Genomic DNA, 23,232 nt, shown 5'->3' with positions numbered 1-23,232 from the left:
ATATTATGGAGATGAGGAAAGAGAAATGTGCCCTGTAGTCCTAGAACACTTCCTGTCTGGGGGTGACCACATCGTTCCTCCAGAGATACAGTACAGGGAGAGTTGTCACCCGGGACAGGAAGTGTGTTACTGGCAGGAGAAAAAAAAAAAGAGGACAAATGCAATCACACATCTGAGAAGCAGCAATCTGCTATATGTGACCTTTATGTGTTACCACACAAATCCCACTCCATGCCCCCCCCCCCACTAAAATGTATCCAAATCCTCCAATATAAATGTATCATCATAGATATTGGGGTGACAGTAGGGGACAGCTGGGGTACACTGAAAGTAATATACAGATATTGGGGTGAGAGTGAGGATATAGAGGGACAGGTGGGGTACACTGAAAGTAATATACAGATATTGGGGTGACAGTGAAAGGATAAGGGGACAGGTGGGGTACACCGTTAGAAACATATAGATATTGGGGTGACAGAGAGGATATAGAGGGACAGCTGGGGTACACTGATAGAACATATAGATATTGGGGTGACAGTGAGGATATAGAGGGACAGGTTGGGTACACTGATAGAAACACAGATATTGGGGTGTCAGTGAGGATACAGAGGGACAGCTGGGGTACACCGATAGAAACATATAGATATTGGGGTGACAGTGAGGATATCGAGGGACAGCTGGGGAACACCGATAGAAACATATAGATATTGGGGTGACAGTGAGGATATCGAGGGACAGCTGGGGAACACCGATAGAAACATATAGATATTGGGGTGACAGTGAGGATATAGAGGGACAGCTGGGGTACACTGATAGAAACATACAGATATTGGGGTGACAGAGAGGATATAGAGGGACAGGTGGGGTACACTGATAGAAACATACAGATATTGGGGTGACAGTGAGGATATAGAGGGACAGCTGGGGTACACTGATAGAAACATATAGATATTGGGGTGTCAGTGAGGATATAGAGGGACAGCTGGGGTACACTGATAGAAACATACAGATATTGGGGTGACAGTGAGGATATAGAGGAACAGGTGGGGTACACTGATAGAAACATATAGATATTGGGGTGACAGTGAGGATATCGAGGGACAGCTGGGGAACACCGATAGAAACATATAGATATTGGGGTGACAGTGAGGATATCGAGGGACAGCTGGGGAACACCGATAGAAACATATAGATATTGGGGTGACAGTGAGGATATAGAGGGACAGCTGGGGTACACTGATATAAACATACAGATATTGGGGTGACAGAGAGGATATAGAGGGACAGGTGGGGTACACTGATAGCAACATATAGATATTGGGGTGACAGAGAGGATATAGAGGGACAGGTGGGGTACACTCATAGAAACATACAGATATTGGGGTGACAGTGAGGATATAGAGGGACAGCTGGGGTACACTGATAGAAACATACAGATATTGGGGTGACAGTGAGGATATAGAGGAACAGGTGGGGTACACTGATAGAAACATATAGATATTGGGGTGACAGTGAGGATATCGAGGGACAGCTGGGGTACACTGATAGAAACATATAGATATTGGGGTGACAGAGAGGATATAGAGGGACAGCTGGGGTACACCGATAGAAACATATAGATATTGGGGTGACAGAGAGGATATAGAGGGACAGCTGGGGTACACTGATAGAAACATATAGATATTGGGGTGACAGTGAGGATATAGAGGGACAGCTGAGGTACACTGATAGAAGAATTGATATTGGGGTGACAGTGAGGATATAGAGGGACAGGTGGGGTACACTGATAGAAAAATTGATATTGGGGTGACAGTGAGGATATAGAGGGACAGCTGGGGTACACTGATAGAAACATACAGATATTGGGGTGACAGTGAGGATATAGAGGGACAGCTGGGGTACACTGATAGAAACATACGGATATTGGGGTGACAGTGAGGATATAGAGGGACAGCTGGGGTACACTGATAGAAACATATAGATATTGGGGTGACAGTGAGGATATAGAGGGACAGCTGGGGTACACCGATAGAAACATATAGATATTGGGGTGACAGTGAGGATATAGAGGGACAGGTGGGGTACACTGATAGAAACATATAGATATTGGGGTGACAGTGAGGATATAGAGGGACAGCTGGGGTACACTGATAGAAACATATAGATATTGGGGTGTCAGTGAGGATATAGAGGGACAGGTGGGGTACACTGATAGAAACATACAGATATTGGGGTGACAGTGAGGATATAGAGGGAACAGCCTGGGGTACACTGATAGAAACATACAGATATTGGGGTGTGAATGGGGGGATAAGGAGACAGCTGATGTACACTGATAGGAAATATACAGATATTGGGGTAACAGTGGGGGCCTAGGGGGCAGCTGGGGTACATTGCAAGTAATGTAGAGACATTGGGGTGTTAGTGGGAGGATAGCGGGGCAACTGGGGTACAATGATAGAAATAGATATTGGGGTAACAGTGGGGGGATGGGGGACAGTTGGAATTTACTGATAAGAGTATACAGATATTGGGGTGTCAGCAGGGGCTTAGGGGGACAGCTGGGGTACATTTATAGGCATATGCAGATATTGGGGTGTCAGTGAGGATATAAGAGGACAGGTGGGGTACACTGATAGAAACATACATATATTGGGTGTCAGTCGGGGGATGGGGACAGCTGGGGTACACTGATAGGAATATACAGATATTGGGGTGTCAGTGGGGGCATACGGGGCAGCGGAATATACAGATACTCCAACGTGCTGCCCTGCTGGCATCAGGTGGTTATGGATGCACCATGGAGTATATAGATGCAGGGAAGGTATATAGACGCAGGGATGCGCAGTGGAGTATATAGACGCAGGGAAGGTATATAGACGCACAGTGGTGGGGGAGGGGCTCCCTGTTTCCTGGCTGCGGTTTCATGGGATTGTGTAAACACTTCTCTGTCTCCGAGTCACGCGGCGTCCTCATGTGACCTCCATGTTCTGTCTGTGCCAGGAGTACTCCGCCTGCAGCATGTCGGCTGCGCTCAGCTCTCTATGGTGTCACCCCCCCTGCGCCCAGCTCTCTATGGTGTCACCCCCCCTGCGCTCAGCTCTCTATGGTGTCACCCCCCCTGCGCCCAGCTCTCTAATGGTGTCACCCCCCCTGCGCTCAGCTCTCATGGTGTCACCCCCCCTGCGCTCAGCTCTCTATGGTGTCACCCCCCCTGCGCTCAGCTCTCTATGGTGTCACTCCCCCTGCGCTCAGCTCTCTATGGTGTCACCCCGCCTGCGCTCAGCTTTCTATGGTATCACCCCGCCTGCGCCCAGCGCTCTATGGTGTCACCCCGCCTGCGCTCAGCTCTCTATGGTGTCACCCCCCTGCGCCCAGCTCTCTATGGTGTCACCGCCCTGCTCTCAGCTCTCTATGGTGTCACCCCCCCTGCGCTCAGCTCTCTATGGTGTCACCCCCCCTGCGCTCAGCTCTCTATGGTGTCACCCCGCCTGCGCTCAGCTCTCTATGGTGTCACCCCGCCTGCGCCCAGCTCTCTATGGTGTCACCCCGCCTGCGCCCAGCTCTCTATGGTGTCACCCCGCCTGCGCCCAGCGCTCTATGGTGTCACCCCGCCTGGGCTCAGCTCTCTATGGTGTCACCCCGCCTGCGCCCAGCGCTCTATGGTGTCACCCCGCCTGCGCTCAGCTCTCTATGGTGTCACCCCCCCTGGGCTCAGCTCTCTATGGTGTCACCCCGCCTGCGCTCAGCTCTCTATGGTGTCACCCCCCCTGCGCTCAGCTCTCTATGGTGTCACCCCGCCTGCGCTCAGCTCTCTATGGTGTCACCCCCCCTGCGCTCAGCTCTCTATGGTGTCACCCCCCCTGCGCTCAGCTCTCTATGGTGTTACCCCCCTGCGCCCAGCGCTCTATGGTGTCACCCCCCTGCGCTCAGCTCTCTATGGTGTCACCCCCCCTGCGCTCAGCTCTCTATGGTGTCACCCCCCCTGCGCTCAGCTCTCTATGGTGTCACCCCCCCTGCGCCCAGCGCTCTATGGAGTCACCCCCCCTGCGCTCAGCTCTCTATGGTGTCACCCCCCCTGCGCTCAGCTTTCTATGGTGTCACCCCGCCTGCGCTCAGTTTACTATGGTGTCACCCCCCCTGCGCTCAGCTCTCTATGGTGTCACCCCCCCTGCGCTCAGCTCTCTATGGTGTCACCCCCCCCGGCGCTCAGCTCTCTATGGTGTCACCCCCCCCTGCGCTCAGCTCTCTATGGTGTCACCCACCCCGGCGCTCAGCTCTCTATGGTGTCACCCCCCCTGCGCTCAGCTCTCTATGGTGTCACCCCGCTGCCTGTCCAAGGAGAAGAGCAGAGGGACCTGCAGCAGTTCACTTCATCTAAAATGTAACATATCAATGCCAAGTTTGCGGCATTTGTATCAATGTAACGTTCCATTCCCTGCGCCCAGACGTGACATGTGGTGTGCACAGCTACTGACTCCATGCAGATCCCTCGTAGATTTATCCACAAGGAGCAATGATGGGTGTGATTTCCACTGCTGACTACTCAGCAGGAATAAGGGGAATGATTTCTCCTGGATGGAGCCCGAGCTGCCCGACTACCAGTCCCGGCCTGAAGGGAAATCTTCAGATAAATGTGGATGGAAATTGGGGGGTCCTACAGGCTGTATATAAATATTGGGGGATCTATTAGAGTCACGTTGGGGGTTCAAATATGGTGTATCAGATATTGGGGTGTCAGTAGGTTAGGATCATGTTAGGGTACATCTGGGGTACTGATAGGAGTATACAGAGATTGGGGTGTCAGTGGGGGGATGGGGGCACATTTGGGGTACACTAATATGTATTGGGGGTTAATGGGGGATGGGGGCACATTTGAGGTACACTGGTATATAATGGGTTGTCAGTGGGGAATGGGGGCACAGTTGGGGTACACTGATATATTTTGGGGTGTCAGTGGGGGGGTGGGGGATCAGTTGGGGTACACTGATATATTTTGAGGTGTCAGTGGGGGATGGGGGCACAGTTGGGGTACAATGATATATTTTGGGGTGTCAGTGGGGGATAGGGGCACAGTTGGGGTACAATGATATATTTTGGGGTGTCAGTGGGGGGATGGGGGCTCAGTTGGGGTACAATGATATATTTTGGGGTGTCAGTGGGGGATGGGGGCACAGTTGGGGTACAATGATATATTTTGGGGTGTCAGTGGGGGATGGGGGCACAGTTGGGGTACAATGATATATTTTGGGGTGTCAGTGGGGGGGGGGAGTGGGGGCTCAGTTGGGGTACACTGGTATATATTGGGGTGTCAGTGGGGGGCTCAGTTGGGGTACACTGGTATATATTGGGGTGTCAGTGGGGGGGGCTCAGTTGGGGTACAATGATATATTTTGGGGTGTCAGTGGGGGATGGGGGCACAGTTGGGGTACAATGATATATTTTGGGGTGTCCGTGGGGGATGGGGGCACAGTTGGGGTACAATGATATATTTTGGGGTGTCAGTGGGGGATGGGGGCACAGTTGGGGTACAATGATATATTTTGGGGTGTCCGTGGGGGATGGGGGCACAGTTGGGGTACAATGATATATTTTGGGGTGTCAGTGGGGGATGGGGGCACAGTTGGGGTACAATGATATATTTTGGGGTGTCAGTGGGGGATGAGGGCACAGTTGGGGTACAATGATATATTTTGGGGTGTCAGTGGGGATGAGGGCACAGTTGGGGTACAATGATATATTTTGGGGTGTCCGTGATGTCTTCTAATTTGGAACTGCGCAGAGAGCTCCGCCCCCAATACTCCATAGTCCAATCAAATCTCGCTGTCCGGACAGAGCTGTCACCCGCCGCACCGAGAGAGGAAGGGACCCGATCACCGGGCATATTACCGGGCACCCAGCACAGAGCCGGGCATAGAACCGGGCACAGCATACCTCAGGGAGGACACAATACCGGGCACAGCAGCGGGCACACATCACCCGGCGGGCGGACAGAGGAGATCGGGGGGGAGAGATCCGGGATGGCACCGCTCAGAGTCTCCATCATCGGATCCGGGAGCTGGTAAGACCCGCAAATGTCACCCCGATACTATCACCCCCCTACACCCCAAATATCACCTCATACTACCACCCCCCTACACCCCAAATATCACCTCAATACTATCACCCCCCTACACCCCAAATATCACCTCAATACTATCACCCCCCTACACCCCAAACTATCACCTCAATACTATCACCCCCCTACACCCCAAATATCACCTCAATACTATCACCCCCCTACACCCCAAATATCACCTCAATACTATCACCCCCCTACACCCCAAATATCACCCCCTCCTGATACTATCACCCCCCTACACCCCAAATATCACCTCAATACTATCACCCCCCTACACCCCAAATATCATCACCCTGATACTATCACCCCCCTACACCCCAAATATCACCCCTTCCTGATACTATCACCCCCCTACACCCCAAATATCACCTCAATACTATCACCCCCCTACACCCCAAATATCACCCCCTCCTGATACTATCACCCCCCTACACCCCAAATATCACCCCCCCCCGATACTATCACCCCCCTACACCCCAAATATCACCCCCCCCGATACTATCACCCCCCTACACCCTAAATATCACTGTTACCCCAATGCTATCACCCTGTACCCCCCAGATATGGCCGCCCTGTATTGGGGACCCCCTATTTCGCTGTGGGTGGAGTCGGGGGGGGGGGTGGAGCCATCAGCTGACGTTTTTCTGTTCAGTTGGGGAGATTTTTCTTTCTTTCCTGTCCCAGAGACAGCGCAGGATGGGGGGGGGGGGGGGGGAGGGACTCCGGGACTCCCGGCGTCCCCATTGGAAGATTTCTTCTCACTTCCTGTTCTGGTGACAACTGTTCAGATCAGGTTTTGTCTCAGTGACACCTGGAGGGGATCTCCCCAGCGGGGACACAGTAAAATCTGGATAGAGGGTCTGATCCTCCACCCGGAACCACAAAGGGAAGGTTCACCCAGAATGATCGGATTGGGGATTGTGGGCGGAGCTCTTGTCTGACAGTCTCCTAATATTCCTGTGACCTAGTTATAGGTCATCCACCTATCTGACCCCATAACTACGGGTAGGTGATACCCCCCCAACCTGGGCACTAGAGGGGTACCAGTGCTTTGGGAGGAGTTCCTTTTTTTGGGGGGAGTGGCCTCTTAAAGCACCCCCTCCATAGACGAAGGAAACATGAACTGAGAGAAGACCTGTGTGTGAGTCGGCACTGTGAGGAGCACTGACACCACTTTCCCCAATACAGCTAGATATATAAATCATAATAATGGCGGTGATATCTGTATGGGCCCCACTGGGAAGGGAGGGGCCAAGGAAGGGAGGGGCAGGGTTAGGGAAGGATTAGGGAGGGGTTGGAGAAGGGATAGGGAGGGATTAGGGAGGGGTTGGGGAAGGGTTAGGGAGGGGCCAGGGCAGGGTTAGGGAGGGGTGAGGGAAGGGTTAGGGAGGGGTCAGGGCAGGGTTAGGGAGGGATTAGGGAGGGGTCAGGGCAGGGTTAGGGAGGGGTCAGGGAAGGGTCAGGGCAGGGTTAGGGAGGGTTGGGGAAGGGTTAGGGAGGGATTAGGGAGGGGTTAGGGCAGGGTTAGGGAGGGGCCAGGAAGGGGTCAGGGAGGGATTAGGGAGGGGTCAGGGCAGGGACTAGGGAAGGGTCAGGGAGGGGTTAGGGAGGGGTCAGGGCAGGGATAGGGAAGGGTTAGGGAGGGGTCAGGGAGAGGTTAGGGTGGGTCAGGGCGGAGTTAGGGCGGGGTCAGGAAGGGGTTAAATATGAAGTTTCATCTGCTTAGATTTCATCTTCCCTGCCCCCCCCCATTTTGAAATCTGCTGTCTGCGCCCCCACAGCACCGAGCGGGACCCGGCTGTCTGGACCCAATCAGATTTCCCCATTGGGTAGAAGGAACTGTGTGTGGTATCCGTGTGCTGCCTATAGAGGGGGCCCTGGGTGTGATCACCCCGGAGGGGCCCGATATTCCGGCATACACAATGGTGGAGGGCAGTGCCAGGTGGGGCCAGATTTTGAGCTCAGGGGGGTCCAGGGCACTTCACGCTCAGGGGGGCCCTAATATACAGAGCTGGTTTACATTCCCAGTGACAGCCACAAATTTCCACAGCGCCATTCTGAGGTCACACGCCGTCACCGCGCATAATGTGCGATTCACTCCAACCGACAAAATGTGGTTTTAAAAATGATACAATATAACCGACCAGAGGATGGCCGCCAAATATTCCTCCCAAGATACATTCAATAAAAGAAAGTCATTTTATTATTATGTATTTTTTTATTGTTTTATATTATTTAAATTTTTTTTATTGTTTCATTAATTTTTTAATATTATTTTATTATTATTTATTTTCTATTATTTAATGTATTTTTTGTTACATTGTTTTATATTATTTTATTTTTTATTATTTCATTTATTTATTTTGTTTACATTGATTTTATAATATTTTTATTATTATTTATTTTATATAATGTAATTATTTTTCTTTGTTTAATATTATATTATTATTATTATTATTTATTTTCTATTATTTAATGTATTTTTTGTTACATTGTTTTATATTATTTTATTTTTTATTATTTCATTTATTTATTTTGTTTACATTGATTTTATAATATTTTTATTATTATTTATTTTATATAATGTAATTATTTTTCTTTGTTTAATATTATATTATTATTATTATTATTTATTTTCTATTATTTAATGTATTTTTTGTTACATTGTTTTATATTATTTACGACTTTTTTTATTATTTAGTTATTTTTTTAAATATTATTTTTTGTATGTGGGGGGGCCCTTCTGTCAGGGGGACCACGTCAGTTGCCCTTTTGCCCCCTTATCAATATGGCTCCCAGGCCACACCTCTTTAGAAGTCGGAATCGCACCGACAGGACCGCTGTGATTGCGGATAATAGGGTGCGACTTATCATGTGATTTGCAAGTCGCATGGCATGGTGAACCGCATGGCAAGTCGCAGTGTGGTCGGGGTGTATGTGCCCGGTCATACCGGTGTGATTTCAGGTGCGACTTGCTAATTGAAATCGCATCCAACACCGCGGTCACCCCGATCCCGACTTACAGTAAAGTCGCACGATTTCAAAGTCGGATGACGTGCTGATTTCAGGTGCGATTTGTAAGACATCCGACACAGATCTGTATGGAAGTCGCACCGGAAGTCACGCGTTCACTACTATAGAGATTGCTGCGACTCCGACCGAGTCAGAATCTCACCGATAGGACCGCTGTAACTGCGAACAACAGGGTGCGACTTGTCATGTGATTTGCAAATCGCATGGCATGGCAAGTCGCAGCCGGTGTGACCGGCCTGTAAGTGTGCGGTCATACTGGTGCGGTTTGCTCATCGAATGCAGGCGAATGTCGGTGTCTTATCATGTGCGGTTTGCTGCAGCGACTTTGAAATCGTGCGACTTTTCTGGAGGTCACATGATCTCAAAGCGGGCTCGGTGTGACCGGGGTGTCGGCATCCTAACATGTGCGATTTTGCTGCGACGCGATTTCTAAAGTCGTTCTGGCGTGACTTTTTCTGCCGTTTTGTTGCGATTTTACAGACCAAGAAATCATTGAAACACTTCACAAGTCGCACTCAAATTGCGCACAAATCGCAGCGGAGTGGTCGGCGACTTTAGAAATGTCGCTGCAGAAAATCGCAGGTTAAGACGCTGACATTTATTGGCTGCGACTTCCATCTCCCGCATCGCACCTGAAATCGCAGCGGTGTGACCGATGACCTGCATGTCATTTTGCAGCAGCTGGAAGGCGTAGAGGAATGCGGCGCTACGCATGTAGCTGCGATTCGGTGGTGGGGGGTGTAGAGGAATGCGGTACCCCGCGTGTAGCTGCAATTCGGTGGTGTTGGGGGGGGGTAGAGGAATGCGGTGCCACGCATGTAGCTGGGATTCGATGGTGGGGGGGGGTAGAGGAATGCGGCGCCCCGCGTGTAGCTGCGATTCGGTGTTGGGGGGGTAGAGGAATGCGGCACCCCGCGTGTAGCTGCGATTTGGTGGTGGGGGGGTAGAGGAATGCGGCACCCCGCATGTAGCTGCAATTCGGTGGTGGTGGGGGGGTAGAGGAATGCGGCACCCCGCATGTAGCTGCGATTCAGTGGTGCTGGGGGGGTAGAGGAATGCGGCGCCCCCTGTGTAGCTGCGATTTGGAGGGGGGGCATAGAGGAATGCGGCACCCCACGTGTAGCTGCGATTTGGTGGTGGGGGGGGGGTAGAGGAATGCGGTGCCCCCTGTGTAGCTGCGATTCGGTGGTGGGGGGGTAGAGGAATGCGGCGCCTCGCGTGTAGCTGCGATTCGGTGTGTGTGTGGGGGGGTAGAGGAATGCAGCGCCCCCTGTGTAGCTGCGATTCGGTGGTGGGGGGGTAGAGGAATGCGGCACCCCCCGTGTAGCTGCGTTTTGGTGGTGGGGGGTAGAGGAATGCGGCGCCCCCTCTGTAGCTGCGATTCGGAGGGGGGCGTAGAGGAATGCAGCACCCCGCGTGTAGCTGTGATTCGGTGGTGGGGGGTAGAGGAATGCGGCGCCCCCCCTGTAGCTGTGATTCGGAGGGGGGCGTAGAGGAATGCAGCACCCCGCGTGTAGCTGCGATTCGGTGGTGGGGGGGTAGAGGAATGCGGCAGCCCCCGTGTAGCTGCGATTCGGTGGTGGGGGGGTAGAGGAATGCGGCACCCCCCGTGTAGCTGCGTTTTGGTGGTGGGGGGGTAGAGGAATGCGGCGCCCCTCCTGTAGCTGCGATTCGGTGGGGGGTTGTCGCTGGCGCAGGTTTCCATGCTGCAGCCGGTCGCCCCTCTAATCGCCCCTCTCGGGGGGTCGCTGTGTTGCAGGGGATCCGCCGTCTCCATCATCATCGGGAATAACACGAAGAGATCGAACCGCTTCCATCCCCCGGTGACCATGTGGCTGTACGAGGAGATCATTGATGGGCGTCGGCTCTCTGACATCATCAACCAGGAACACGAGAACGTCAAGTACCTCCCCCGCCACCGACTCCCCCGCAACGTGGTGAGCGCCTCCGAGGACTGCAGGCGGCTGATTGGCCGATCGGGAGTTCCCGCACTCTGTGTGATGAGAGTGTCAGTGTGTCTCCCAGACACCCCCGCTATCCATGTACTTCCTGTGCCTAGGCACCCCTGATATCAGTGTACTTCCTGTGCCTAGGCACCCCCCGATATCCATGTACTTCCTGTGCCTAGGCACCCCCCCGATATCCATGTACTTCCTGTGCCTAGGCACTCCTGTTATCAGTATACGTCCTGTCCCTAGTCACTCCTGATAGTGTACTTCCTGTGCCTAGGCACTCCTGGTATCAGTGTACTTCCTGTCCCTAGTCACTCCTGATAGTGTACTTCCTGTCCCTAGGCACTCCTGGTATCAGTGTACTTCCTGTGCCTAGGCACCCCCCGATATCCATGTACTTCCTGTGCCTAGGCACCCCTGATATCAGTGTACTTCCTGTGTCTAGGCACTCCTGGTATCAGTGTACATCTTGTCCCTAGTCACTCCTGATAGTGTACTTCCTGTCCCTAGGCACTCCTGTTATCAGTGTACTTCCTGTCCCTAGGCACTCCGGATATCAGAGTACTTCCTGTGCCTAGGCACCCCTGATAGTGTACTTCCTGTCCCTAGGCACTCCTGTTATCAGTGTACTTCCTGTGCCTAGGCAATCCTGATAGTGTACTTCCTGTGCCTAGGCACTCCTGATAGTGTACTTCCTGTCGCTAGGCACTCCTGATATCAATGTACTTCCTGTCCCTAGGCATTCCTGATAGTGTACTTCCTGTCCCTAGGCACTCCTGACAGTGTACTACCTGTCCCTAGGCACTCCTGATAGTGTACTTCCTGTGCCTAGGCACTCCTGATAGTGTTCTTCCTGTGCCTAGGCACTCCTGGTATGATTGTGCCCTGTTCTTCCCCAGGTGGCGGTGCCGGAGTTGTTGGACGCGGTGTCGGGGGCGGACATCTTGGTGTTTGTGGTGCCTCATCAGTTCATCGGCTCCGTCTGCGACCGGCTGGTTGGACACCTGAAATGTGGAGCTTTCGGCATCTCCCTGATCAAGGTGACAATGACTCCGCCCCCCTCCCGGACCCCAATATTGTCACAGAATTGAGCCCCGTTGTCACCGACAACTTCCGTCCCTGCCGACAACCGAGAACCAATCAGAGCGGCCGATCATAGAATCATTCTATTCATACTGGAGGCTTCACTCAGAAGGTGGCGCTGCGGGTCGGATTCATACTGGAATTGTCCGATACAATTACAGGATTGAAACAATCGAATAAAAGCCGGATATCCCCTTAAAATACGTTCGGTGTCACATATGGAGGGTGCGGAATTCCAGATCTGGTCACAAAAGGGTTAAACAGCCACGCCCCCAAACCCCGCCCCCCCGTATTATACTTCCATGCAGCCCCATGGGGACAGTATGGGGTTTCCTGCCCAGGTCGGGGCCCGCAGGATTGCCAATCAGCAGGCTGGTTCATTACCAAATCATCCTCAGCTCCTCCCACCTCCGTCCTCCTCTCACAGATGTACATCGTATGTTCACGCCCCCAACCGATCGGCCTATCAGGAGCACAGGCTGAACATTTCTATATAGGGGCCCCTCACATGTGATGGGGGTAGAGGATGACTCGGGGGGGCCGTTTGTGCAGCTCATTTGGGTACACAGGATGGGGTGGTGAGGGCCCCTTAAACAAGGGTGCCCATAGGTAGGGGCCCGGTGTGTCTAATATTAGGTCTTCTCCCCTCCTCTGCAGGGAGTGGATCAGGGGCCCAACGGACTGAAGCTGATCTCCGATGTGATCCGGGAGAAGCTCGGCATACAGGTCAGCGTTCTGATGGGGGCCAATATCGCCAGCGAGGTGGCCGAGGGCAAGTTCTGTGAGACCACCATAGGTGAGCCGCTTCATTGGCTGAGGTTGTGTATCTGCTGGGGCTGGATTGGTCGGCCACTTTGTGCGCTCTGTCTAGGCCCGCCCTTTATTTTGTAGGTGGTTGCCCATTACATGGAATCTGAGGCCCGGGGATGGGCTCAGGGCAGCCATCGGAAATTTGTGGGCCCTACACAGCTTTAGGCCTGGGCCCCCCCTGGGCCTGACTACAAACATTCCATAGAGCCCGCCCACGGGCCATCCCACCAAATCCACCCACTAGCCATCCAATGTCCTCCACCTTCTCCATCCCATGTTCTTCTCCTTCCCATGTCCTCTTCCTCCTCCATTCCATGTCCCCCTACAGTTCCACCTCCTTCATCCTATATCCTCCTTCTCCAGTCCCATCTTCTCCATCCCATGTCCTACTCCTTCTCCTCCAGTCCCACATTCTCCTCCTCCAGTCCCATCTCCTACATCAAATGTCCTCCTCCAGTCCCATCTCCTTGATCTTATATCCTCCTCCTTCAGTCCCATTTACTCCATCCCATCTCTTACATCCCGCGTCCTCCTCCAGTCCCATCTCTTACATCCCGCGTCCTCCTCCAGTCCCATCTCTTACATCCCGCGTCCTCCTCCAGTCCCATCTCTTACATCCCACGTCCTCCTCCAGTCCCATCTCCTACATCCCACGTCCTCCTGCAGTCCCATCTCTTACATCCCACGTCCTCCTCCAGTCCCATCTCTTACATCCCACGTCCTCCTCCAGTCCCATCTCCTCCTCCAGTCCCATCTCTTACATCCCATGTCCTCCTCCAGTCCCATCTCTTACATCCCGCGTCCTCCTCCAGTCCCATCTCTTACATCCCGCGTCCTCCTCCAGTCCCATCTCTTACATCCCGCGTCCTCCTCCAGTCCCATCTCTTACATCCCGCGTCCTCCTCCAGTCCCATCTCTTACATCCCGCGTCCTCCTCCAGTCCCATCTCTTACATCCCGCGTCCTCCTCCAGTCCCATCTCTTACATCCCACGTCCTCCTCCAGTCCCATCTCTTACATCCACGTCCTCCTCCAGTCCCATCTCTTACATCCCACGTCCTCCTCCTCCAGTCCCATCTCTTACATCCCTCGTCCTCCTCCTCCAGTCCCATCTCTTACATCCCACGTCCTCCTCCAGTCCCATCTCTTACATCCCACGTCCTCCTCCAGTCCCATTTTCTCCTTCCCACATCCTCTTCCTGCAGTTCCATCTCCTACATCCTATATCATCCTCTTCCAGTCCCATCTTCTCCATCCCATGTCCTACTCCTCCTCCTCCAGTCCCACATTCTCCTCCTCCAGGCCCATCTCCTACATCCCACATCCTCCTCCTCCAGTCTCATCTCCTACATCCCACGTCCTCCTGCAGTCCCATCTCTTACATCCCACGTCCTCCTCTAGTCCCATCTCTTACATCCCACGTCCTCCTCCAGTCCCATCTCTTACATCCCACGTCCTCCTCCTCCAGTCCCATCTCTTACATCCCACGTCCTCCTCCTCCAGTCCCATCTCTTACATCCCACGTCCTCCTCCAGTCCCATTTTCTCCTTCCCACATCCTCTTCCTGCAGTTCCATCTCCTACATCCTATATCATCCTCTTCCAGTCCCATCTTCTCCATCCCATGTCCTACTCCTCCTCCTCCAGTCCCACATTCTCCTCCTCCAGGCCCATCTCCTACATCCCACATCCTCCTCCTTCAGTCCATCTCTTACATCCCACGTCCTCCTCCAGTCTCATCTCTTACATCCCACGTCCTCCTCCAGTCCCATTTTCTCCTTCCCACATCCTCTTCCTGCAGTTCCATCTCCTACATCCTATATCATCCTCTTCCAGTCCCATCTTCTCCATCCCATGTCCTACTCCTCCTCCTCCAGTCCCACATTCTCCTCCTCCAGGCCCATCTCCTACATCCCACATCCTCTCCTTCAGTCCCATCTCTTACATCCCACGTCCTCCTCCAGTCCCATCTCTTACATCCCACGTCCTCCTCCAGTCCCATCTCTTACATCCCACGTCCTCCTCCTCCAGTCCCATCTCTTACATCCCACGTCCTCCTCCAGTCCCATCTCTTACATCCCACGTCCTCCTCCTCCAGTCCCATCTCTTACATCCCACGTCCTCCTCCAGTCTCATCTCTTACATCCCACGTCCTCCTCCAGTCCCATTTTCTCCTTCCCACATCCTCTTCCTGCAGTTCCATCTCCTACATCCTATATCATCCTCTTCCAGTCCCATCTTCTCCATCCCATGTCCTACTCCTCCTCCTCCAGTCCCACATTCTCCTCCTCCAGCCATCTCCTACATCCCACATCCTCCTCCTTCAGTCCCATCTCTTACATCCCACGTCCTCCTCCAGTCTCATCTCTTACATCCCACGTCCTCCTCCAGTCCCATCTCTTACATCCCACGTCCTCCTCCAGTCTCATCTCTTAAATCCCATGTCCTCCTCTAGTCCCATCTATATCCTCCTCCAGTCCCATCTTCTCCATCTTACATCCTCTTCCTGCACCCCCATTCTCCTCCTCCAGTCCAATATCCTCCATCCCATGTCCTCCTCCAGTCCCATCTCCTACATCCCATGTCCTCATCCATCCCATGTCCTCCTCCTCCAACCCGTGTCCTCTATCCCATGTCCTCCTCCATCCCTCCTCTGGCCCCACTGAGATTTCCCCTGACTTCCTGTCTTGGTGACACCAAGACAGGAAGTGAAGGGAAATCTCAGTGGAGCAATGGCTTCTATCTATAGACCTTCACTTGTCCATGGACAGGAAGGAGATATCAGTACATGGCTCCTCGGTCTGAGCCCCCCTGTCCGCCCCAGAGGTGCCCCCATCTGCCCTTTACCTGAGGATGAGGATGGTGGTCAGCAGAAGTCCACACAGGACCAGCAGCCTCCTCTCACAAAAGCAGCACTGAATGGGCAGTTTGTTTATGTGGTTTGAGGCTGTCAGGTGTAAACCCTTCATATCCCTGGTGCAGTGACCGGCATCGGGTGACACACAGAGATGACACAGATCCTCCTACATATGTTGTACCTGGTTGTCTGCAGCCTTATCTCCTTCACAGCTGTTCAAAGTGCTAAATTTATACAGCTTGTCTGAGAGTTCAGTAAGCAGGGGGCGTGGAGCTAAAGTAAAGATTGTAGAGCTCAGTGAGGAGAGCTCTGAGAGCTGATTGGAGAGAACAGACACACCCCCTTACCACACAGCAACAGAGCTGAGGCTGTCAACTGCGGGCCGTGTGCTGGAGCTCCTCCCCGTCACCATTTATCTGTCGGTGTCAGGATAACCTGTCAGAGGTGACGGATGCTGATAGCAGAGGAAGGAGGCTGCAGATAGAAATGACACTCAGTGCTCTGGACCAGGGGCGGACTGACAGCTCATGGGGCCCCCCGGGCAATAGGGGATCATGGGGCCCTTGTGTCCTTGCCCAAACTCAAAAAATCCTATGAAAAAGGTACCAGGGGCATCTCATGTGGCCCCCTACTGACCCCAGGCCCTCGGGCAGTGCCCGAGTTTCCAAATGGTCAGTCCGCCCCTGCTCTGGACTGAGACAAGGACACACTATGGAGGGATGTGCTTTGTTCATATTTCATGTCTGAGGTTTACATCCACTTTATCCCGGGTTCACACCAGTGCGGGAAACTCTGCGAATCCTGCGTTTTCCCGCACCACAATCTCATCACATTCATGTGATCTGGTGCGGGTGTCAATGATAATTTAATGACACCCCAGAACAGATCGCAAAACGCGATGCGATTGTCCGAAATCTCATGGGTGAGACGATTCAGATTTCAAAAAAGGATCCTGCAGTCTGGAGGAGGACCAGAGGAGGGCTGGACTCAGCTGCTAGAGTCTGCTGAGACCAGGGGAGGCGGAGATGAGGGGGTGCTGTGGCTGCACAGAGAGGTGCAGGATCTGTAGGAGTTCTGTCCTCTTCCCTGCTGCCGGGAAGAGGCTGGGAAGCAGAAAGTGCAGAGTCTGGAGGAGGATCCAAGGAGCGCTGGAGTCAGCTGCCAGAGTCTCTTGAGACCAGGAGAAGCGGAGATGATGGGGTGTTAACAGCTGCACAGACAGGTTCAGGATCTGATTTCTGTCCTCCTCTCTGCTGCCAACTACGGAGACAAGGTCGGGGGCAGAAACAAGGGGGGTGCTGTGGCTGCACAGAGAGGTGCAGGATCTGTAGGAGAAATTCTGTTCTCCTCTCTGCTGCCAACTACGGAGACAAGGTGGGGGGCAGAGACAAGGGGGGTGCTGTGGCTGCACAGAGAGGTGCAGGATCTGTAGGAGAAATTCTGTCCTCCTCTCTGCTGCCAACTACGGAGACAAGGTGGGGGCAGAGACAAGGGGGGTGCTGTGGCTGCACAGAGAGGTGCAGGATCTGTAGGAGAACTTCTGTCCTCCTCTCTGCTGCCAACTACGGAGACAAGGTGGGGGGCAGAGACAAGGGGGGTGCTGTGGTTGCATTAGAGGTGCCGGATCTGTAGGAGAAATTCTGTCCTCCTCTCTGCTGCCAACTATGGAGTCAAGGTGGGGGGCAGAGACAAGGGGGGTGCTGTGGCTGCACAGAGAGGTGCAGGATCTGTAGGAGGAATCCATCCTCCTCTCTGTTGCTAGGAAGAGGCTGGTGGCACAGCTGGGCAGCAGAAAGTTCAGGGTTTGGAGGAGGACCAGAGGACGGTTGGAGTCAGCTGCTGGAGTCTGCTGAATGCTGAGACCAGGGGAAGTTGAGACAAGAGGGTGAGGAGCAGGATCTGTAGGAGGAGTTCTGACCTCCTCTATGCCGCTGACTGCTAAGACAAGGTGGGGGCGTAGAGAAGGGGATGCCACAGCTTTAGGAGGGTGCAAGGGTCACATAAAATGGTCTGGCGGGCCACATTCAGCCAACAGGCCTTGTGTTTGACACGTGTCCTAGAGGGACATGAAGAGAATGTTACACCCCCGGTATCACAGAATAAACGGTTGTACAATCTGATTGGTGTGTATGGCTTGGCCCCGGCACAGCTAAAGCAGATGGGTGTGAAGAAAATAATAATGGGGGCATTGAATGTACCGCACCCCCATGAACTGCCCTGCTGGGCACACAGGGACCTGTAGCCAGAGTAATTCACAATTCGTAGATGTTGGGGCTCCGTGCCTCCTCCGACTCGGGATCCCCGGGGCCCCATCATCACACACCCCCGGGGTGTCAGAGAGTTCTCACCTTCCCTCCGGTGTCTCTGCAGGGTGTAAGAATCCCCAACATGGACAGATCTTCAAAGAACTGATGCAGACGCCGAACTTTCGGGTCACGGTGGTGGAGGACTGCGACACGGTGGAGATCTGCGGAGCCCTCAAGGTGAACATTTCTCCGGAAATCTGTCTGATGCTCCGCCCCTTCTGTGTTGTCACCTTAAAGTGGGTGTCACCCCAAAATGTCTTTCTTTTGTATAGAATGGCGAGGGAAAAGGTCAGAACCCTGAAGACCCGGAATTGTCTGTGGCGTCTTGTTTACAAGTTTAACTCAGTATTTTGTGTTAGAAAATTACTTATAACCACAAAACATTATTTATATAAATATCTCTATCTGTGTATATATGTGTGTGTGCCGAAAGGAGGTGACGCCATGAAGGGGAGGAGCCAGTACACCTGTGCAAGACTGAAGGGGAGGAGCCATTACACCTGTGCAAGACTGGAAGGGAGGAGCCGGTACACCTGTGCAAGACTGGAAGGGAGGAGCCGATACACCTGTGCAAGACTGAAGGGGAGGAGCCATTACACCTGCGCAAGACTGGAAGGGAGGAGCCGGTACACCTGTGCAAGACTGGAAGGGAGGAGCCGATACACCTACACCTGTGCAAGACAGATGGGGAAGAGCCGGTACACCTGTGCAAGACAGATGGGGAGGAGCCGGTACACCTGTGCAAGACTGAAGGGGAGGAGCCGGTACACCTGTGCAAGACTGGAAGGGAGGAGCCGGTACACCTGTGCAAGACTGGAAGGGAGGAGCCGATACACCTGTGCAAGGATGAAGGGGAGGAGCTGGTACACCTGTGCAAGACAGATGGGGAGGAGCCGGTACACCTGTGCAAGACAGATGGGGAGGAGCTGGTACACCTGTGCAAGACTGAAGGGGAGGAGCCGGTACACCTGTGCAAGACTGAAGGGGAGGAGCTGCTACACCTGTGCAAGACTGAAGGGGAGGAGCCGGTACACCTGTGCAAGACTGAAGGGGAAGAGCCAGTACACCTGTGCAAGACTGAAGGGGAGGAGCTGCTACACCTGTGCAAAACTGAAGGGGAGGAGCTAGCACACCTGTGCAAGACTGAAGGGGAGGAGCTGGCACACCTGTGCAAGGCTGAAGGGGAGGAGCCGGTACACCTGTGCAAGACTGAAGGGGAGGAGCAGATACACCTGTGCAAGACTGAAGGGAGGAGCCAGTACACCTGTGCAAGACTGAAGGGGAGGAGCCGGTACCCTGTGCAAGACTGGAGGGGAGGAGCCGGGACACCTGTGCAAGACTGAAGGGGAGGAGGCAGTACACCTGTGCAAGACTGGAGGGGAGGAGCCGGTACACCTGTGCAAGACTGAAGGGGAGGAGCCGGTACACCTGTGCAAGACTGAAGGGGAGGAGCCGGTACACCTGTGCAAGACTGAAGGATTTAACTCTTTATTATAATCAGGACAGAAGTTTTGTTTTATTTATAACGGACTAGAAGTGGTTAAAGTTCGATGTATTTTCCTGTTGGATTTGCTACGATTGGTTCTAATAGTTCTGTACTGCACTATGGTGTATGTCGGTGTCACGGTAGATGACGGTATGTTGTCTCCTGTCAGAATATAGTGGCCGTGGGCGCCGGGTTTTGTGACGGTCTGGACTTCGGTGACAACACAAAGGCCGCTGTGATCCGCCTCGGTCTGATGGAAATGGTGGCATTCGCTCGCCTCTTCTGCGCCGGCGCCGTGTCCACCAGCACCTTCCTGGAGAGCTGCGGCGTGGCCGACCTCATCACCACCTGTTACGGCGGACGGAACCGCAGGGTGGCGGAAGCCTTCGCCAGGTCCGGTAAAGTGAGTGCCGAGATTTCTGAGCGGGTTTTGGGTGCCGCTTGCCGGATACGGATTGTGGCGTCAGTGGCGTAACGCAGATTCTATTGTCTTTTCAGTCCATCGAGGAGCTGGAGAGAGACATGCTGAATGGACAGAAGCTCCAGGGCCCGCCGGCCTCCGCCGAGGTGTACAAGATCCTCCAACAGAAGGACGCCGTGCAAAAGTAAGAGCAACAGATCCCTATCATGTGTCGTCTGTCACTGCGGTCCTTACAGGGACTTTCCACATAGGAAGCAGGAAGGCAGCCATTGCTGACCACTGAGAATGCAGAGGGGTGGGCTGTCATGCTGAGCCAACGGCTTCATCCCCCACCCAGAACAAAGACACAGATCAGGAGGTCTCAGGTCACTCTGATCATCAGGCGGGAGATAGAGAGATACAAAGTAACATTGTTTATAAACATCGATCAGACGGGAGATGGAGAGATACAAAGTAACATTGTTTATAAACATCGATCAGACGGGAGATGGAGAGATACAAAGTAACATTGTTTATAAACATCGATCAGACGGGAGACAGAGAGATACAAAGTAACATTGTTTATAAACATCGATCAGACGGGAGACAGAGAGATACAAAGTAACATTGTTTATAAACATCGATCAGACGGGAGATGGAGAGATACAAAGTAACATTGTTTATAAACATCGATCAGACGGGAGATAGAGATACAAAGTAACATTGTTTATAAACATCGATCAGCGGGAGATAGAGATACAAAGTAACATTGTTTATAAACATCGATCAGACGGGAGATAGAGAGATACAAAGTAACATTGTTTATAAACATCGATCAGACGGGGGATAGAGATACAAAGTAACATTGTTTATAAACATCGATCAGACGGGAGATAGAGAGATACAAAGTAACATTGTTTATAAACATCGATCAGACGGGAGATAGAGATACAAAGTAACATTGTTTATAAACATTGATCAGACGGGAGATGGAGAGATACAAAGTAACATTGTTTATAAACATCGATCAGACGGGAGATAGAGATACAAAGTAACATTGTTTATAAACATCGATCAGACGGGAGATAGAGATACAAAGTAACATTGTTTATAAACATCGATCAGACGGGAGATAGAGAGATACAAAGTAACATTGTTTATAAACATCGATCAGACGGGAGACAGAGAGATACAAAGTAACATTGTTTATAAACATCGATCAGACGGGGGATAGAGAGATACAAAGTAACATTGTTTATAAACATCGATCAGACGGGTCCTCAGCAATGAAACGCTCCCTGACTGACCCCCCCCCCCCCATCTGTGACGGGGATTGTACCGGATGTGACCCGTGTCCCTGTCTGCAGGTTCCCCCTGTTTGTGGCCGTGTATCGCATCTGCTATGAAGGTCGCCCCGTCCAGGAATTCATCTCCTGTCTGCAGAACCATCCGGAGCATTACTAGAGCACGGCATTCTGGGTACAACGGGAGCAATATACGCACAAAGGATTCTGGGTAATGACTGTGAGAGAAGCACAAAGGATTCTGGGTAAAGCCTCGCTTCCTTGGCACGATGGTTCCAGCCGGAGCACTCCTTTATGTTGTCTTTCTGCTTTCTGTGTGATGGAGCCAAAGCCAAACCCCCGCCCTGAGTGACCCCAACACCCCGTCCCTGACCCTCCGGGGCGTACAGTGACTGTACAGGACTGCCAGCTCACTACAGCCAAACAGGTGAAAGATGAAATCTGATTGGCTGATGTGGGTAATTGCACTACAGACTGCGAATATTGCGGTCTATAAATGTCTGTGTGTGGGGCAGCAAGACTACAACGGGAAACAAGACGACTCTAGGGCCAACTCCACCTACTGCCCCTCATCACTAGAGATTTCTGTGTGTCTCTGCCCCTCCCACAATGGGGAGATTCCCCCAGTAGTTGGTCTCTGCCCCTCCCACAATGGGGAGATTCCCTCCAGTAGTTGGTGTCTCTGCCCCTCCCACAATGGGGAGATTCCCCCCAGTAGTTGGTGTCTCTGCCCCTCCCACAATGGGGAGATTCCCCCCAGTAGTTTGTGTGTTTGCCCCTCCCACAATGGGGAGATTTCCCTCCAGTGGTTGGTGTCTCTGCTCCTCCGACAATGGGGAGATTCCCCCCAGTAGTTTTTGTCTCTTCCCCTCCAGTAGTTGGTGTCTCTGCCCCTCCCACAATGGGGGGGATTTCCCCCAGTATTTGGTTTCTGCCCCTCCCACAATGGGGGGGGATTTCCCTCAGTAGTTGGTGTCTCTGCCCCTCCCACAATGGGGGGATTTCCCTGCAGTAGTTGGTGTCTCTGCCCCTCCCACAATGGGGGATTTCCCTGCAGTAGTTGGTGTCTCTGCCCCTCCCACAATGGGGGGATTTCCCCCAGTAGTTGGTGTCTCTGCCCCTCCCACAATGGGGGATTTCCCTCAGTAGTTGTGTCTCTGCCCCTCCCACAATGGGGGGATTTCCCTCAGTAGTTGGTGTCTCTGCCCCTCCCACAATGGGGGATTTCCCTCAGTAGTTGGTGTCTCTGCCCCTCCCACAATGGGGGGATTTCCCCAGTAGTTGGTGTCTCTGCCCCTCCCACAATGTGGAGATTTCCCCCAGTAGTTGGTGTCTCTGCCCCTCCCACAGCTGCACATACTCACTTTGCCTTGTGAAAGTTCCGTCTGCTCCAAGATGAGTGTATACAGAGCAGAGGCCCTCCCCCGAGGAGCTCACTGTCCTTGCACTTGTCTCTACTGAGGACAAATCACGATCCTGCTGAGGGGTCCTGCGTGGCCCCAGACATTGCACTAATTGTCATGTGATTGCTTCAAGAAATATCTGCACTATATATGAATGCATGGTGTGCTGCGACATCTGCTTGTGTGTGTTCTATACAGTACACTTCCCGCACCTTTATGGTTATACAGCGCACACTTCCCGCACGTTTCCGGTTATACAATGCACACTTCCCGCATGTTTCAGATTATACAGCGCACACAGCCCGCATGTTTCAGATTATACAGCGCACACAGCCCGCACGTTTGTAGTTATACAGCGCACACTTCCCGCACGTTTGTGGTTATACAGCGCACACTTCCCGCACGTTTCAGATTATACAGAGCGCACTTTCCACATGCTTCACATTATATAAGGAATACTTCCCGCCCGTCTCAGAATA

The 23,232-nt window shown here is 52.7% G+C and overlaps 1 protein-coding gene across 1 annotated transcript; it reads left to right on the top strand.

The window, feature by feature from the left end:
• Positions 1-5,812: 5,812 nt before the first annotated feature.
• LOC149427490 (glycerol-3-phosphate dehydrogenase [NAD(+)], cytoplasmic-like) lies at positions 5,813-23,226 on the top strand. The gene is made up of 8 exons (XM_089667973.1): positions 5,813-6,061; positions 10,914-11,091; positions 12,006-12,146; positions 12,847-12,985; positions 18,225-18,337; positions 19,816-20,049; positions 20,145-20,251; positions 21,414-23,226. The coding sequence occupies exons 1-8, from the start codon at positions 6,021-6,023 to the stop codon at positions 21,508-21,510; spliced, it is 1,050 nt and encodes a 349-aa protein (XP_089524099.1). The 5' UTR covers positions 5,813-6,020; the 3' UTR covers positions 21,511-23,226.
• Positions 23,227-23,232: the final 6 nt, after the last annotated feature.

This window comes from Staurois parvus, unplaced genomic scaffold (assembly GCF_062004578.1).
Source record: "Staurois parvus isolate SC_StPar_1 unplaced genomic scaffold, SC_StPar_1.0 ptg003720l, whole genome shotgun sequence".
In the NCBI taxonomy this organism is placed as follows: Eukaryota; Metazoa; Chordata; class Amphibia; order Anura; family Ranidae; genus Staurois; species Staurois parvus.
The sequence above is the reverse complement of the archived record's forward strand: the minus strand, read 5'-3'. Positions and strand labels throughout refer to the sequence as shown.

Excerpts from the sequence above, each read along its gene's own strand:
- LOC149427490 (XM_089667973.1), top strand. The coding sequence starts at position 6,021 with ATGGCACCGCTCAGAGTCTCCATCATCGGATCCGGGAGCTG. Across the intron at positions 12,986-18,224 it reads GTTCTGTGAGACCACCATAG|GGTGTAAGAATCCCCAACAT; the intron begins GTGAGCCGCTTC and ends GTGTCTCTGCAG. Across the intron at positions 20,252-21,413 it reads CAGAAGGACGCCGTGCAAAA|GTTCCCCCTGTTTGTGGCCG; the intron begins GTAAGAGCAACA and ends CCCTGTCTGCAG.